Raw genomic sequence first — 19,373 nt, forward strand, 5'->3', positions numbered from 1 at the left:
AGTCTCCTCTTACGCCTCTCGGTGGGCTGGTACCGGCAGGGTACCATGGCCCGCGTATCCAGGTGCTATTCCTCGGGACTGGTCGTGCGTCAATCTCACCCGTGAATTGAGTCGGGGGTCTGTAGCGCAGAGCCGCGGGGGTGGAACCCCGTGCGGAGGAGGGGGTGTTGCCCTGGCGATCAGCTGCTCCATTAGCTGCGCTTGTAATCGGTCGCGCTCGGCTTCGCGCTTGGTGAGAGCGATGTCGCGCTCTGCTTCTCTTTGGGCACCGGCAGCGGCGCGCTGGGCTTCGGCGGCGGCGCGCTGGGCTTCGGCGTGGTCTCTTACCATATTCTCTTCTGTCTGAAGGCGTCTAATCTCTAGACGTATACGATCTTCGTCGCTCCGTTGCTGCGCTTGGAGGCGTTCTCTTTCCATGGAAGAATGTTCGCGCTCACTAAGCGTCTGTGCTTGGAGTCGATCGCGCTCTGTTGAGGCTGCTAGGCTGGCGAGGAACGCCTGTGCCAGCATCTTGTCCGCCTCGCTGGGGGAAGACGCTGGTTGAGGTGATCCGCTCCTGGCAGTACTCGTTGGAGATGCGTTCTCCTGCGGGGAGTCCTGGAGCTCTATCTCCTGGGCGCTCTCCTCTTCTTGTACCGGGCAGAGTTCCATCTCTGGAGGGTTGTCTTTCTCCTGGAGCTCTCCGGGGACTACTTCTTCGGTCTTGGCGGGGGGTAAAGTCGTGTCAGTTCCCTCCTGGTCCCTACCGTGAGCTTGGTCAGTTACATTAGAACCCACTAGGGCCTCTGTTGGCGGGGTAGCCTGGTTGATAGGGTCGGACATAATTTTACTTTCTACTTTTTCCGCGTTTACCGTCTGTAGAAGGCTAGGTAGTATACTGGCAACGTAATCCTCTAAGTACTGAGGTGGCTGCCGTCTACGCTGCGGGCGATCTACTTTAGGAGGACCGTTTTGTGGAGTGTTCATCATAGGCCATTTCAATATTAATACCACTATATTAATATTACACTAGTTACCCTCCGGCTCGAAGGACCAATTGTAATGAGGGGTACAATTCCCTGACTGTATTGATAAGTATGGTATCATTAAACCACTACCGCTTTATGTACTTTAATTACTGGCCATACAGTACACGATATATGAATATGATGAACACTTCCCACAATGAAATCGGTTCCAGTCAAAGGTATTAATCAAGTATTTAATGGAGCAAAAGGTACATAGGATACTTTACATTATTCTTTGAATGCACTTGTAAGGCAAAGGAGTATGCGTAGGCAAATCAATAACGAATGTCCATTCTCTGGTTACGCAGGAGGTAATTATACAACCTGAATCTTAGGGAATTATATCTATGGTACACTAGTAATAGCGGGAGATACTGGAAGGGGTTCCCACTGGTTGTAAGCCAGCAAGGGGGTAGAAGATCTGTCGGTAGTAGGACGTCTGGTCAATGATGACTAGGGAGACTTCAGGTACAGAAGCCGGTGCAGTAGTCTCTTGATCCACAGACGAATACAGCTTGGTTATCTTGTAGACTGTAGCTCTACAGTGAAGAAAGCTAGGCGGCCTCAGGCTCTCTGAGCGCCGACTTGACTCCTCTCGGGGTAAATCCAACACGTGCAGGCGTCGGCGATTATCCGCTCCATAAATCATAGGACCAAAGCAAATATATTCCAGCCGCAAAGGGCTATGTAGTCGTCGGGTAGATTAATCCAGTGTACATGTCCATACGGCTCTCGCCTAGGTCTCCTCGGGTGAAAGCGCCATGCGGTCGGCCCAGCCTGGATAAGAACTCTAGCTAATACGAGAAAGCGTTGGAGATGCTGGTCACTATAGAATTCTAACCGCACGATACACTATACACAAATAGACTATTAAAGACTCAAATGTCGCACTCGACGGTATAGCGCCAAACTCTGACAATTCAGTTATTAATTCGCACGCGGTCTCGATGCTCTATTCTGAGGCCAAACAGGCCATACTTCACCGCACGTTGTATCGTGGGTGAGGCTTCAACTTATCGGTAACATACTAAAAGGACGAAGGGTACGGAGGTAAGGGGCTAAGGGGCTTCTACATTCACCTGCGCCGTATTTATACGCACGGTGCACAAATAGTGCCACTCTCATTTCTGTCGCCGTATCCCTGGGCAGGGCCGGGGCAAGTACAGACATGTCGTGTCGGTGACTTTGAACTTGGCTCCGGGGGCCGGTCCCTGGCGCCGGTGGACCGCTGTCCAATAGGAGAATGAACTATTATGGGCTGGACTAAAGGGATATTCCGTGTATATGTACAAGGAATATACAAGGGATATCAAACGATATACAAATACTATGCAATATATATCAATAAATAAATATATATATTCGGTTTAATCTGATCCTTTGTAACAGTAGTGTTATAATATTAAAGTTGTGATATGTAGCTAGCATAGTGTAGTGTTATAATATTAACAGTGCTGTACTTTTCTGACTTTGCCCATCATGACCCAGCACTGTGATACCAAAACAATTACAGTTCTATGATAACAACTCACTGGAAATTGACTTTGTCTATTTGAAATCTCGTCTCGAAGATCCCAGATGTCAGCACTCTGCATCTTAACAGATCCTGGGAGACAGAAAAGAAAAAGGAAAAAATAGAGGATAGAAGAAGGAGTAATGGGGGGGGGGGGGGAGTAGAGGAAGGAAATAGGAGATAGGGCAGGGAAGATAGGAGGGAGAGAGAGAGTAACATAACACAGATGAAGAGAGAGAGGGATATTGGAAGAGGGTGGAGATGGGAGGGTGAAGCAAGATTGAACATAGAGGAGAAGGAAGTGAGGATGAAGAGAGAAGGAGTAATGGAAAAAGAAAGAGAAAGATTAATGATAAGAGGCAGAGACCGGTGACACCGAGGGGGGGATAAAAGGGCAATGGAGGAGAAGGAGACAGAGAGAGAGATAGAGAGAGAGAGGGAGAGAGAGACAGAGAGAGAGAGAGAGAGAGAGAGAGAGAGAGAGGGAGAGAGAGACAGAGAGAGAGATAGAGAGAGAGAGAGAGAGAGAGAGAGAGAGAGAGAGAGAGAGATTACAATATGTTTAATGTAGACCTGAGAGTGTACTGCAGGTCTTGTCTTTCATCGTATGCATTTACATTTACATTTAGTCATTTAGCTGATGCTTTTATCCAAAGCGACTTACAAGTTCTGTACGACAAGTCATCAGGAAGGGCACAACTCTATCAGCTGAGTAACAATCTTCATCAAGTGTTGAGTGCTACAGTGTAGGTTAGTTTATTAGGACAAGTGCATGACAGTAAGGTTAGTTAGGGTTAGATTAAATTTTTTTTATTTCAGATAATGGTTGAAGAAGTGCGTCTTTAGTCGACGGCGAAAGATTGGACGGGTTTCGGCTGTCCTAACTGGGGTGGGTAGTTCATTCCACCATTGTGGGGCAAGGACTGAGAAAAGGCAGCTTCTCCTTGATGACCCTCCGGGAGCTCGGATAGGAGTAGGTCTGAGGCGGCCAGAAGATGCAGAGCGTAGGGGTCGTGAGGGTGTGTAGTTAGAGACCATTGACCAGAGGTAGGCGGGAGCGGGCCCCTTTGCCGCACGGTATGCCAGGTCGAGGGCCTTGAAGCGGATTCGTGCAGCAATGGGGAGCCAGTGCAGGTCCCTAAGAAGTGGGGTGACATGGGCCGACTTCGATAGGTTTGAGATCAGGCGGGCCGCTGCGTTCTGATTGAGTTGAAGAGGCTTGGTGGCAGTGGCCGGGAGGCCAGCAAGCAGTGCGTTGCAGTAGTTGAGGCGGGAGATGACTGTTGATTGGACGAGGAGTTGGGTGGCTTCTTTTGTGAGGAAGGGGCGGATCCTTCTGACGTTGCTCAGGAGGAATCTGCAGGTTCTGGTTGTCACTGCGATGTGAGCGGAGAAGTTCAACTGGTCGTCGAGGACAACACCAAGGTTCTTGGCAGTCGGGGACGCAGTCAGAGCTGCATTCTCGACTGTGATGGAAAGGTCGGTCAGGGGGGAGGATTTGGCCGGCAGGTGGAGCAATAGACCTATCTCAAACCCTGCCCTCTTTTCTTGATCCTCCAATCACAACTGTCGCTTACCTCGGACAAACAAAGCGACAGTTGTGATTGGAGGATCAAGAAAAGAGGGCAGGGTTTGAGATAGGTCCATTCTGTTTTGTTTAGGTTCAGTTTGAGGTGGTTGGTCGTCATCCAGGCGGAGATGTCGGACAGACAGGCCGAGATCCGCTCAGAGACGTGGATATCTTGCAATGGATATGTATGCAATTTGATGCTACAATGAAAAACATCTACTATTGCTAGGAAGGTAATTTGCTAGTATGCATAGGTAACTGGGTGAATGCACTGTATGCATGCGCTATGTTGTTGATATAAGGTGTTCCCACATATTGTCACGATCGGAGCTCGAGTCTGCCAGATGAGGAGCAATCAGCGCGGCTGCAAGAGATCACCTCATCAAGCGTTCCCTACTTCAACTGGCAGATCCCGTCATCCGACGTCGCAGTGTTAAACTGCCTACCGAGGACCTCGCTCCAGCGCCCTTCCACCCTGACGTCTCGAGCCCCAGCGTCCTTCCACCCTGACGTCTCAAGCCAAGCAAAGAGGACTCCTGCTCGCTCTCAAGCACAAGACCTGTGTCCTCTCTCTCTCGCTGCCGACAGCTGCACTGAAGTGCACCTGCTCTCATTCTTCTCCCCCCCAAGAACATTATAACCTCCGTGTTGTTCACATTCCTGTTTCACATTCCTGTTATACTCTGCTTGGTTGGGAAGAATAATTAAAGAACCCTAAAACCGCTCCATTCTCTCCTCCTGTGTTTTGCTATTGGGCTCCGCAAGAACCCCATCCTCACACATATTGTGTGTGTGTGTGTGTGTGTGTGTGTGTGTGTGTGTGTGTGTGTGTGTGTGTGTGTGTGTGTGTGTGTGTGTACCTGATCAGTGGGTGAGTAGTCGATCTGTTTCACCACATCAATTCGGTCTAAGAAGCTGTAGATGGAAACAGAAAACTATGTGAGTTTCCTCGAGATGCACCCAGATATCAGCACCCAGGTATCAGCACCCAGGTATCAGCACCCAGATATCAGCACCCAGATATCAACACAAAATTTCTGTTGACACAAATGTATTTTTCTTTATAGTATATTTTAGAACTGTCACTTCAGTGACCTTTTTACTGCGAGTGGGTTGCTTAGCACAAGTGCCAAGTGAACGACAGAATGAATGAATGAATTTATTCACACACACACACACGATACATTACATGTAAATATCCTCATGTGATACAACAACGTCGCAATTGTGTGCATGTGCCAGGTCTCCCAAGAAGCTATTTAAAGCTTTTGGAGGGAGCCTGAACACAAATATAGACAGAATATAAACAACAAAACAATAAACAAAAACAAAAACAAAACATATAACGTGGGTAGGTTTACACACCTACCTACTAACTGACATATAACATAGATACATAATACAGACAATTTATATACCTAAGTTATCATTTTAATTAGAGATATGATTTAAGCAGTTCCTCTTTCAGTGATTTTTTTAATGTTTTAAAGGATTTAGACATTTTCAGATTCTCGTCAAGCTTGTTCCAGATCTGTGGGCCCCTGCATGCTATGCTTAGGCTAGCACATTTGAGCCTTCTCCTCTTGCCAAATAAAGATGCCTATTTCTTGTGTTATGGATGTGCAGTAATTGGCAGATTGGGACAAGCTCAGACAGTCTGTGATTCATGTTGTTGACAACTTGATACATAATTGATGCGTTTTGATGAATGTTAAATTCAGCGAGCCTCAGGAGACCAAAGCGATGGAACAGAGGTTGTGAGGGCGCTTTATACCCGGACCATGATAGTACTCGTAGTATTTTCTTTTGTAAGCTTTCAAGTTTCTTGAGATGGCTGGGGTAAGTGTTGCACCATATGACATTACAGTAATTAATGAGGGGTTCATACAAGGTTTTATATAGAGTGAGAAGGGCAGGCAAGGGAAGAAAATGACGTATTTTACAGAATAAGCCAACATATTTGGACAGTTTAGTTTGTAGATATTTTATGTGGCATTTGAAATTTTGTGACTCATCGATGACGACCCCCAGGAATTTTGTGGACACCACTCTTGACAGCTCCTTTCCATTTATTTTTATGCACATGTGATGTGTGTGCATCCAATTTGAGTGGAAGACAATAAAGTTTGTTTTGCTGAGATTAAGTGATAATTTGTTGCATTTAAACCAGGTGTCCACTTTTTGTAGTTCTGTGTTGAGTAGATCTTGTAGCTCGAGTGGATTTTTATGTGACAGAAACAAATTAGTGTCATCAGCTAATATTACTTTGTGCAGAAGTTCAGATGAGTTGACAATGTCATTTATATATAGAATAAATAGTAAAGGCCCTAGAATTGACCCCTGGGGGACCCCATATTTGATGTCCATTTTTATTGATTTGTGATTGTTTATATCGACATACTGTTGCCTACCATGTAAATAGCTACTGAACCAGTTGAGAGCCAGACCCCTTATGCCATAATGGTGCAGTTTCCCAAGTAGAATAGTGAAGTCAATGGTGTCAAAGGCCTTTGATAAGTCCAAGAAAACGCCCACCCCACAATCGCCCTGATCAATGGCATCATTTATTTTTTCAATAAGGTCTAATATTGCCATGTATGTTGTTCTCTTTTTCCTAAAGCCGTATTGAGAACTGGTGAGTATATTTAGCTTGGTAGTGTATTCGCTTAATCTGTTATACACAACTCTCTCATAGACTTTGGATAGAGCTGGTAACACGGATATTGGACGGTAATTATTAATACTATTTTTGTCACCTGATTTATATATGGGTATTATTCTCCCAATTTTGATGTTTATTGGCACCACACCATGTAGTAAGGACAAATTAATACAGTGAGCGAGTGGTCTGACTATAATATTGGCTATGGCTATTAGGATTTTGCTGCATATTCCATCAGCACCGGCTGTGCGAGTGTCCTTCATCTTCATGATAATGTTGAATAGTTCATCATGGTCCGTTGGTTTCATGAAAAAAGAGTTGATATAGTTACCTGATAAATACTGTTTAAAAGACACACCCCCGGGATGGCACATTTTATTCGCCAGGTCTTCACCAATGGATGCAAAGTAGGTATTGAATTTATCAGAGAGATCCTGCTGCGACATATTTGCAGGGTCAGGGAGCACTGATGCTTTTTTGCCCCTGTTTAGTACTTTATTTAGAACTGACCATGTCCTTTTTTAATCACCCTGAGATGCTATTACCTGATCAGTATAATGATCACATTTGCTTTTCCTTATTAGATGAGTGAGCTTATTTCTATATAGATTGTATTTATTTCTATTATTTATACTAGGCTTCTTAAGATAATAAATTATTTTTGTGTTTAATGGATGTTAAGATGCCCTTTGTTAGCCAGGGGTTCTGGTCATTTTTACTGCTCATGACATGGATGGTCTTCTCAGGAATGGTTTTATGGATGGAGTCAGTTATTTCCAATATCAGACTATCATGCAGTATCAGGATCACAGGCATCATATACATTTTTTCACCCTTTGGTCTCCAGGCTTCCATATAGTTGCTGCAGGGTTCTGTCATTTATTATTTTAATTGTTATCTTACAGGGAGGGGGTGCAAGTTCACTGGCAAGATTTAGGGACAACATGACAGGGAAGTGATCAGTTATGTCAGTTAGGATCACACCCGACTCCAGCTTGGTGTTTTGGATGTTGGTGATGATGTTGTCAATGGTAGACTTGGATGAGTGTGTTATTCTAGTGTAGATGTTTATAGTTTATATATAACTAATAACAGAATAACACTAACAAAGTAGGTTTGGTTAAAGTCACTGAATTTCCCTGTGAGGGATTAATAAAAGATATCCTTATCCTTAGAACAAATATGTTTAAAGTTCATCTCTGTGACGTGGCTGTGTGTCCTTTATTTGTTACAGGGAGTGATGTAACCCTCTTACACTCTCCATAGGCATGTGTGAAAAGCTTGACCTGTTTTCTACCTGCATTTGGATCAAAGTTCTTACAATAATCGATCTTGCTATTGGCTGATATGGGTGAGAAAATATTGGATATTGGTAGGCTAGTCACCTTTATAAAGAAAATATATAAACATTTCCATACCTCCCTAACATAGACTATATTGCCCTTTTAAAAATCAATTGTTCATAACTTCAGAGGTAACATGCTGCTTTGGTGGGCCACATTTAAGACCCCCACCCAAGTAGGCCTATAGCAAAAGAAAAACAATTATATATATACATATATATATTTATATACACACCCTTCACCAGTGGTGCGTTATTGAAATCATCTGGGGTGACACGCACCACGTGCACGCGCGCTCCCGGCGCGTGCGCGCGCTCCCGCAAATGCGCATTTAATGTCCCCTCGCTTGGGCACAGACTAAAGACAGTGCCTAATTGCCTCTACGAATGGAATGTAACACGTCTTCACAACAAGTTAGGTGTGAATGTGTCTGATAACGTATTTAACACACCTGACGACCGGCGCTATTGATATGCAAATAGCGAGTGAGCTTGCACACCGTGCTACCCCGTCCCATGAACAACGCATGCCTGCCCTTCACAGTTCACACGCCTGTGTGATGGAGGGAGGCACTTCCACAAATGGCCACCAGAGGGTGTGTGTTTTAATTCAGAGTGAGATCAAAGAGCCAAGCAGTCTGAGTGTTCTTTTTTCCGTAGCCGCATTTTGCGGAGACGCTCTCTGATTGGCCGACGCCTGTTTCTACACTGGTTAAGCTTAGGCACTCTTTCGAAGTTGGTTAAGGTTAGAGTTTGTCTTAGAGCAGGGCGATAGAACATCAGCCCTGATTCCAAACTATAACCTTAACCAACTTCGAAAGAGTCGCCTAAGCTTAACCAGTGATAAACTAGGTGTTAGGTAGTTTGCTGCTGTTAGACCCGGAAATGGGCAAAGACACAGCTCGTCACGCGATTGGGCGCACATGTCAGTGGCCAATCAGAGAGCGTCAGTCAGTGGCCAATCAGAGAGCGTCTCCGCAAAATGCGGCTATGGAAAAAAATAACCCATCTGAGTCACCAGCAGTTTGCTCTGTCAGACCGGAGGAGCCTAGTCAATGGAGCTGCTGTAATAGTACTTACACAGGAGGCGTGTGTGTTTGTGTGTGTGTGTTTGTGTGTGTGTGTGTGTGTGTGTGTGTGTGTGTGTGTCTGTGTGTGTGTGTGTGTGTGTGTGTGTGTGTGTGTGTGTGTGTGTGTGTGTGTGTGTGTGTGTGCGCGTGCGCACGTGTGTGTGTGTGCATGCGTGTGTTGTGTGTGTGCAGGCCTAAAATCAGATCTGCAGAGCATGTCTTTGATTTTGCAGATAGTTGAATGCAGATTGCAGTTTGTACAAATGTTTCTGCAAATGTATGGATAAGTGAAGGTGTCTTAATTGTCAATATGATTGCACCAATTGCTAATAGGCTGAGGCTCTCATTCCTTAAACTATGGAACGGGCTGCTTCTAGGACCCCCATATGACAAGAGCATACCTTATTTTCATCATGAGCCTAACAGGACAGGAGACTCAATTTACCTATCTCAAACCCCACCCCCTGTTTCTGATCCTCCAATCGCAACTGTTGCTTGAAAAGGCTATCATCATGCTGTCATCGGACAAACTGACAAACAAAACCAATTGATATGTGGGACAAGGCAAGTGTTGTGAGGTGATTTAGTAAGAGACCAATCATACTTCTATGTCCTGGGGACACTGCATGAGAACATGGCCCCTATGTGTGGATGGCAGCCACAGGCCCACACTAGCCAACACACATGCACACACACACACACACACACACACACACACACACACACACACACACACACACACACACACACACACACACACACACACACACACACACACACACACACACACACACACACACACACACACACACACACACACACACACACACACACACTAGGGCTGGGCGATATGGCAAAACAATTATATCACGATAACGATATGATAATGTTATCATATCACTCGATATCGATAATTATCGATATTGTTATAAGTATAATTTTTATTTTTTTATAAAATGTATTTATAATTATTCTTTTTTAAACAATTTATTTTGCAGCAATTCTTTGTCGTTGCCGCCATCTTTAGTGTTACAGCCCCTCACACTCCAGTTCTCAGGCTGCAGCTGGTTTGAAAGCGAAAGTAAACAGGCTTCTCTGCTGGCTGTGGCTCCAGGGGAGTTGAATAGTTCTGGCTCTGCTAGTTTATTTTCTATCTTTTGGCGCTTTTTTGGTGGACAAACCACCGCACATGTGCACCGTGACTCGCGACTGGAGACTAGCTCTGCTAGCACACATAGCCAGGGCTGGACTGGGACCAAAAATCTACCCTGGCATTTTTGGCCCAGACCGGCCCACCATAATCGGTCGGACACCACCCACCAGTACATAAGGAGAGAGAGATGATTACAATTAACTGGTACATTCAGGTCCAGAATTGTTGGAATTCCCTGACAAAGATGTTCAAAAAGCTGTACAATTAACAATACCATACTGGTAAATGGTAATGAGCAAATAGTTGTTTATTCAATGAATGCATGGAGCTGTTCCATCTTATTTCATTTGATACTAACTACTCAGTTCATACAGATTTCAAGTATTCAAATATCAATGATGAATATTGCATAAGGTTTATACAGTTAATAGATCACCTTCTTGTTTTATATTCATGTTCAGAGAGGAGTAATAGTTAGATCTTTGTATGTGATTTATATGACAATTAAATCAATGGTGTGCTTGTTTGTTTGGGGAGTTTGACCTACAGTTAATGTGCCTACCACGTGAAGGTGCATGATCAATGGACAGCACAAAAACAATTTGTGTAGGTGAAGACTAGAGCTACCACAGATAGTAATAAGAGTACGTAATCCATACCATATATATCCTAATAGTTACATTATTACCATACTTGGCTGAAAATAAACTGTGCTGCCTGTTGTGAATGTGTTTTTCCCTGTAGCCCAGACCTGGGCCCTGTTTCTTGTACCTGGATAACTGAGTTAGCCGGATAACTTTAACTGGATAACTGAGTTAGCCGGACTTTCCGGTTCCATGTACGTGGATTTTCCAAATCACCATGACAACAGATCCAAAAGTTTGAGCCTGGTCGAAAGCAGAGTTCAAGTTCAAGTTAGCCGGATCACGCAGAGCCACGCCCCCGCAAAGAAAGTGACAGCTCGTTTCCTGAAATTATTCCCACAGTCTACGATCTGCATTATACCATTCTGAATTACGTTTTTGTGCTCCATTCTTTCAGAGGGGGCTTTTGAAATGTAAAATAGACCCAAAATGCTGATACTAAATTCACTTTGTCCTAAATAATGCACGTTATATATACCGTGGCGACGGTGGCGCTCGCTCGTGCGATGTACACATTATGTGGTTATTTTAATTGTAACTGGGATTAAGATGTCTGATGAGATGCGCTGTTTGACGGATTTGAGAAATTGAATGAGCCGTTGACGTCACATTAATGAATGAGGATAAAGAGATAAACTTCATTCAAAACAAAGGATATTCTAAACACGGGTCTCTCGTTCATTAATGTATAAACAATGAATTTATCCCATCTGGCACAGTGGTGCAGCGGTAGTGCTCAAGCCTGCCAACCCAGCGACCGGGGTTCAAAACTCGGTGTTTCCAATATGATTTTTTTGAATATAATATTAATGATTATACACCAAAGTAGCCTGGTTTTAAGTTAAAATATTATAAATCTACATGCATTGAGGATGTCATTCTTTATATAGCTCTCAACGTGCACCAAATTGAATTATTCCTATATTGCAAAAAGAAGGAGACGACTAGGGTCTCGAACCCCGGTCGTCTGTGTGAAAGTCAAAAGAACAACCCGTTAGACCACATTGGAGATAAGTTAAAGATTGACTATACATCAATCAATGGGTAAGAGAGCCGTATCGTAATTCTGTATAACAGTTAACTAATTATTTTCGCTAGCAAGATCTCATTTGATTATTCAATCCAGCAGGCAAGTTTAAAGAAATATAATCTGATTGATTGAGGTAATGAGGGACTTAAAATTAGCCTATAGATAACGCATTTAACTTGTCGGCGAGGCGATTGAGCCGTATTGCAATCTGTCAATAAAGTCTTAAATCAATTAATCAATCAATGCCGTTAGAGAATCAGGATCTCTGCCATCGATACGTGCTGGCTTTTCACCTAAAGCGGCCGCGCGCATTTAGCCTGAGTCGCAAGTCTGGCTTGAGTTAACGAGACTGAATCCACCTTCGTGGAACAGGAAAATCCCGGCTTCAAACATCGGGTTAACTGAAGCTGGATAATGACATCTTGATCGACTTAGTTGAACCACGTACAAGAAACAGGGCCCTGGGCATTGTACGGCTATGATTCTGACCGGCCCGCGAAAGATTACATGATAATTTTTTTTTTTTTTTTTTATATATTCTTTTTTTCATGTCAACGTTCACACGCACAGTATACGCTTAGGAGACATGCTCAAAAGATGTTGGTTCTCTTTGGATCCACCTACATATGTGAACAGACATTCTCAGTCATGACGTTTACCAAGTCCAGGTACAGATCCTCTCTCACTGATGAACATCTGGCAGCTGTGCTTCGCATCTCCACCTTAGACATGCAACCTGACTTTGATGGACTTGTTAAAGCTCAACAGAGACTGGATTTCTCACACTGAATGAAAAAAAAAAGAACTGAAGAACACTAAAATGTGGAAATATAACAAGTGAAATGGGACACTTGATCTTTTTTTTTCTTTCTTTTGCACAGTTCTGAAAACATTAAATGTTTAATATACCGTAATTCCTCTAATAGTAACCCCGGCTTGTATTTGTTTCAACTGTAGCGGATACCAGGCTTGTATTAGGAGGAGGCATGTATAAGAGAGAGGCCTATATTTCTAATTTTCAAACAGATCATAATGAATAAATCAACATTTTGTGTCAATTTGAACCCAGTAAAATGTACTGGGTGCATTTATTGAAACCAAGTACTGTATGAAATACGGTAGTAAACAGTGCAATTACAGGTGGTCAAAAAAGTTAAATAAAGTAAAATAGTGCAATCACAATACTGGTATAATAATAATAATAATAATAACTTCGTTTTATACAATTCTGAAGTAGGCTTACTCTTACTCTTACTCTTGGTAAACATTAACACCATACCATTATATGGTATTTACTGCACAGCCAGGCCAGCATATAACAACAATAACTAAATATACCCGGCTTGTATTAGGAGGCCGGCTTATAATTGCTTAGCTCAACAGCGCACCCGGTCATTAATAGAGACCCGGTTTTTAATTGAATACCGGTTACTATTAGAGGAATTATGGTAGGCATGTAAAGTAAAAAAGGCTACAAAACTGGGACACTTTTCTTTACACAGTTCAGTGACATGTCTTGTTTATTTTTGCTATAAGATGATGTGATGTCTTTAAAAAGCTAAGAAAATCCTTGTTTCAATAGTATATGAAACTCAAAATGCCCTTTGTTATTAATGTTTCACATTTTGTTTATCATTTTGGAAATAAATTCTATTTGAATAAATGATATTTTTGAAAGCTAACCTCACCTTTTAATTGCCAAATAATAACATACACTATTACCAGGGGTCAAAACAATGCCATTTACTGCTTTTTATATAGAAATAAAATGTATATTATGCATAATTGAGTTTGGAATTTTGGCCCGGCCCCCCAACATATTTTGCTCATTCGGCCCCCTGGGAAAAATAATTGCCCACCCCTGCTGTAGCCTAATACATAAGTAGGCATACATTTGAGCAGTTGAGCAAAAATGAGCAGTTGAGTAGGCTATACAGTATGTGCTGTGTTTTTATGTCTTCCATCGAGGACCACCTTGGAAATACGTTTTTTTTTTTTTTTTTTTTTTTTATAAAGATTTTTTTCCCGTGTTTTATCGCTTTATTGCTACTGGGCAGTCCAGTAGAGAGAGACAGAGGAGGAATGGGAGACAGAGTGGGGGGAAGACATTCTGCAAATAACGACGGGTTCGGGAGCCGAACCCGGGTCGGCCGTGTCGCGGCTGAGCGCGCTATGTGGTTTGCCACACACACACACACACACACACACACACACACACACACACACACACACACACACACACACACACACACACACACACACACACACACACACACACACACACACACACACACACACACACACACACACACACACACACACACACACACACACACACACACACACACACAATGGTTTACACATCCCAGTCTTAAGCCTTCTTGAATGAAAAGAGTCACAATGTGTAAAAATTACAGGTGCAGCTCCAGTGCCAAGCAGAGAACAGTGGACCAACCAGACAGAGATGAACAGGCCACCACTGCAGCTCTGAGAGGACCTAGCCCGCCCCACCCACCCGCCCTGCATTTACACTGCATTAGTGTTTCCAAATAATTCCTCGTGGGGGTGGAGCAACAGTGATCTCTACATAGGCTATATCTGTAGGCCATCTTGGGGCCTGCCTCTCCATCTCTCTGTCCTCCTTTACAATGGAGAAGCAGCACGTTGGCTCACTGCCTCTCGGGGGCCAAAGGTATGTAACCCCCTCTGAGATAACTAGGAATGTGGCACCCAGGGGTGGAATGTGACAGCAGGGCTGCAGGTAACACACTGAGAGGAACGGGGGGCTGGGTCTCTCCGAGCCACCGGATAGACTGATAGATAGATGGATAGGTGGACAGAGGAGAGAGAGCAGCAAGATATTGAGAGAGAGAGAGAGAGACAGACAGACAGACAGACAGACGCACGCACGAACGTACATACTCACACACACACACACACACACACACACACACACACACACACACACACACACACACACACACACACACACACACACACACACACACACACACACACACACACACACACACACACACACACACACACACACACACACACACACACACACACACACACACACACACACACACACACACACACACACACAGACGGTCAACCAGCCACCAGTCTGGTACCACCATCTCAGCTGTTACCACCAGTCCAACCCCTGTGCGCTGGCCCGCTGCGTTCCAGAACCCTTCACAGCAACAGTTCTGTCAACCTGTACCGATGCCCCTTCTCTAGAACTGAGCAGGGTACAAATAGATCAACATGGTTCCCAACCAGTGGCGAATCCTTATGGAAGCCAACGGAAGCCATGCCTCCCTATAAATTCATATCAAATATGAAATATGAAAAAAAAAAATATATATAATTTTGTTTTAATATAGTTTACATTCTTTTTCATCTGTGCATCTGTGTTTTTTTTTTTTTTTTTTTTTGTCTCCCTTTTCTCCTTCTCACTCCCTCTAACACACTGTCAGACTCACTGTGCTCACTGCAGCTAGTATAGGAGAGAGGCAGTGGGTAGGTCTCTTTCTCCAGGCTTCCAGCATTATAGAGTCCAAATCCGATCCTAGCCAATCAGATTCGAGCTGACTGCCACACCCTAAAAGTTTAAAACGGAGCTGGGAGGCGGGGCAGGTCAGAAGTTCACGTTTCCACCTGACTACCTAACGTGACATCCCATTAGTAGTATAAAACTGTCTGGCGTCACTCAGTCTAGTAGTCTACTACAAACATGTCTGAACATCATCCCCTCGCGGGATTGATTGAAAATGTTATTAACAGAGCGGGCACGTTCGAATCCTCTATTAGTGTATCTAACATTTAGCACTTTAATAGCAACTTATTTTCGCCGGCGGGACATTTACTGAGGACCAGCAGAGCACACCACTGTGGATATTATGATTTAACAAATCTATCTGGCAAGAGGAGGACCACATTATTGACCAGGTAAGCACTGAGCAGCCTGACTGACTAACTAACGTTATCAGGCAAGCTTGTAGACCCTTTCATGACTGCAATGCAAGCCAGGGGCTGGAATACGCAGTCACTTATTCCTCCGTAGTAGCCAGGTTAATGTGCACCATCAAGCACTGCTTAAAAGCTAGCGGTGGGTCCAAAATATATCGGATATAAATGTCAAAGGTACCCAGCGTTCCATTAGGGTTTCACACACAGATGCGGCGGGGTTTGAAAGCTCGGCGTTGCTAATAAACATTTTAAATCATTTTTATAAACGAGTAAAACTGAGGCTGAAATGGCTGCTTCCGCATTTTACAGTAGGAGCGCTCTGATGGCTGGGCGCGCCGCGCAACAGACACGTGAAGAATGAATGAATGAATGAATGAATGAATGAAAACTTTATTTAACAGATTGCAGAATGGGTACAATACAGTACGGCTCAATACACACAATTGTTAAGGGGATGCAGACCAGAGAAATACGTTTGTCTTGTCACGTTTGTCTAATAGACAGTCATATTCTCTCCCGGCCGTATATGTATATTTCTCTCCCACCCACCCACCCCCTCCTAATGTACAGTCCCCTCCCCATCATATGTATATACTCTGTCAGGATCTATGGGTAACAGTACTGTATATTTGATGTCATGATGTCTTGTATGTCATAAATGTCACTATGAATTGAAAATGGGGGACCCTGATGTAAACAAGACAAACGTCTTTCTCTGGTCTGCATCCCCTTATACAATTGTGTGTATTGAGCCGTACTGTATTGTACCCATTCTGCAATCTGTTAAGAAAGTTTGACTGGCCGCCGAGCCATACTGTAGTGTACATGGTGACTACTTGACTTAAAAAAAAAAAAGAAAAAAAAATTAATAAAAATATTTAATAATTTTTTTTTAATAATTTGTTTTGGCTTCCCCTGTTATTTTACCCACGCGACGCCACTGTTCCCAACACAGATCATATTTAATGTCAGACATTAAATAAATTTCTTAAACTGACACAGTATCAACAGTGCCTATCGTGCTGTGTGTGTTTTCCACTGCTCCACAGTGCATCTCACCACCACCACCACAGCAGCCTGTATTGTATATCTGTTTATCTGTGTGTGTATCTGCTACATACTGTATGCGCTTCACATTACTCGGCTAATCTCAGGACTAGCCACCTATACACCTTTACTTGAGATTAGTCATGAGAAAATAGTTTTCTAAACATACTAATACTAGTGTGACATTGTACTACCTCTTTCCTTAATTCATTGCCATGTGTGTGGTGCGGTGCCATCGACACAATTTGCCTTTGGGAACAATAAATGTAAAATGTTTAGTTTCATCGTCTGTTTGTTGAATCATTATTTAACAGTAACATTAACATCGCCACGCTGAGATGCCCAACATGCTAGAAATCTAATGGTAAAAATATTGTTTCACAGCAACAGCTATGGAGCTAACATGGCTGCCACTGAAAACTGCCCTAACCAAACTGTGACTATGTAGGGCTCTGGTGTGGTGTGCCCACAGACCCAGTCCAAACACACGGCTCAATTTTAGCAGTTCTCCCTATTAATAGTAGAGGCGCCAATAATAACCCTGCCTCGTAAGATGAACTAAATAATAGTGGCTGCCCCAGTAACAGAGAGGTCTGGCCTGTGAGGTTGTTCTGGGGTGGCAGACTGGCTGACTTTGGCCCTGAAAATACAGAAAGGACACTTGTCTGGCCATTGTAAATAATAGCATAGTATTTAAAGGCAGAGGCGGCCAAGAGTTTATTTTTTATTCTTTCTTTATAACATCAGGTTAATTTCACATTGCACTGTAATTTCAATATATTTGAGATTTTATATATATCAAAAATATATGTATCTGTGCTCACTTAAACACACACCTACGTACACACAGTCCTAATTAGTTTGACATTATTTTATCCAAATCAACTCCTTCAGAGAAGATCATTTTAAGTAATCAAATTTAACCTATTTTTGGAGGATTCAAATAAAATGCAAATTTTTTATATATATAAAAAAAGTTTATTCTGAATTCGAACATACATTTAGACAACACGTTCCCTTCGTATTTTCATTCAAATGTATTTCCAAAAATAAGGAAGTTGAAACCAATTTCCAATTTCCCCATATCCCCATTTACTACGGCACTGTTTAGACCTATTTCTTAGAATAGACTGGCCTGAAAATATCTACCAGCTATCCTAAAAACAACAACATGCTCCAATTGTATCACAGAGTGCAGTCAAAAACAAAGCTGGGAGTAGGAACGACCACAATGAAACGTTGCAATAGCTTGCAACTTCATCAGACAGAGGGCCTTTTTTTCTCCCGACAGGAAGAATTCCCCCTCGCTCAACAATCTCACCGAAATCTAGCATGCTGGCAGGACATACATAAGAGGCCACAGCGACAAAGCTGATAAGACTCTCATCTCACAATCATCCCGTTAAAGTGGCAGCATTAAGATGAGGGATTACCTAGATTATGAGATAGTATACACCTTCCACATGCCAGAGGATTAGGCATCTCTGAACTGGCTTAAGTACAGCATTGAATCAAAGGCCAAAGACTTGCCTCAACATTTAAATGTGAATTATATAATTGTGATTAATTATTGCTTAGATTATTAGATTCACACTCCATACGATTGGGTTACTCTGTCTTGAACTGTGTTAAATGTTTGAAGAGTAGTCTAACGTTTAAATTTGAATTCTACAATCATACTGAATTATTTATGGGTGTGCCGAAGGAATACTTTGTTTATAATTTTTTGAGAATTCAAAATGCTGCTCTGCTCTATCAAGGTTTGGAAATGCCTAAGCCCAATATAAAATGCAGTACATAAGAGTACATAACCTACATCATATATAAAAACATTTTTATAAATGATTGCCATTGTGATTTTTTCTCATTTCCAACTGGTCTCAGTGTGACACACACACATACACACACACACACACACACACACACACACACACACACACACACACACACACACACACAACATCTGGAGGATCTGTTTTGCGACTGACTGAACGATGACTCTTTGATCGGCAGTGTGCTGTACGCACACGCACACACACACAGACACAGACAGACACACACACACACACACACACACACACACACACACACACACACACACACACACACACACACACACACACACACACACACACACACAGAATGGGCTGGCCGACAGGATTACGGTCTTAAATAATACAATTATTCCATCTGCCACAACACATTTCGGCCAGTCAGGTTTTCATAAAAGTTCAACAAGCAATTCATCACTGTTCAATTTAACACCGTCAAGTCTACAAAATACACATTGGAAAAGGACCTTTATAAATAGGTCTAATATGTCAGTCAAACTGAGAATCGTGTAATATTAGTAGAGT

The 19,373-nt window shown here is 43.0% G+C and overlaps 1 protein-coding gene across 2 annotated transcripts in view; it reads right to left on the bottom strand.

Annotated features, from left to right (window-relative positions):
- The window catches only part of LOC311230784 (guanine nucleotide-binding protein G(s) subunit alpha-like), a 133,145-nt gene that overhangs the window by 19,454 nt on the left and 94,318 nt on the right, over positions 1-19,373 (bottom strand). For both annotated transcript variants that reach the window (XM_084317146.1, XM_084317145.1), the window contains 2 exons: positions 4,951-5,005; positions 2,540-2,613 (listed from right to left, as the gene is read on the bottom strand). In XM_084317146.1, coding sequence (XP_084173272.1) covers positions 2,540-2,613; positions 4,951-5,005 — 129 coding nt within the window. The remainder of the gene's footprint in view (positions 1-2,539; positions 2,614-4,950; positions 5,006-19,373) is intronic.

This window comes from Notolepis coatsorum, assembly GCF_963971535.1.
Source record: "Notolepis coatsorum genome assembly, chromosome: 6".
Classification (NCBI taxonomy): domain Eukaryota; kingdom Metazoa; phylum Chordata; class Actinopteri; order Aulopiformes; family Paralepididae; genus Notolepis; species Notolepis coatsorum.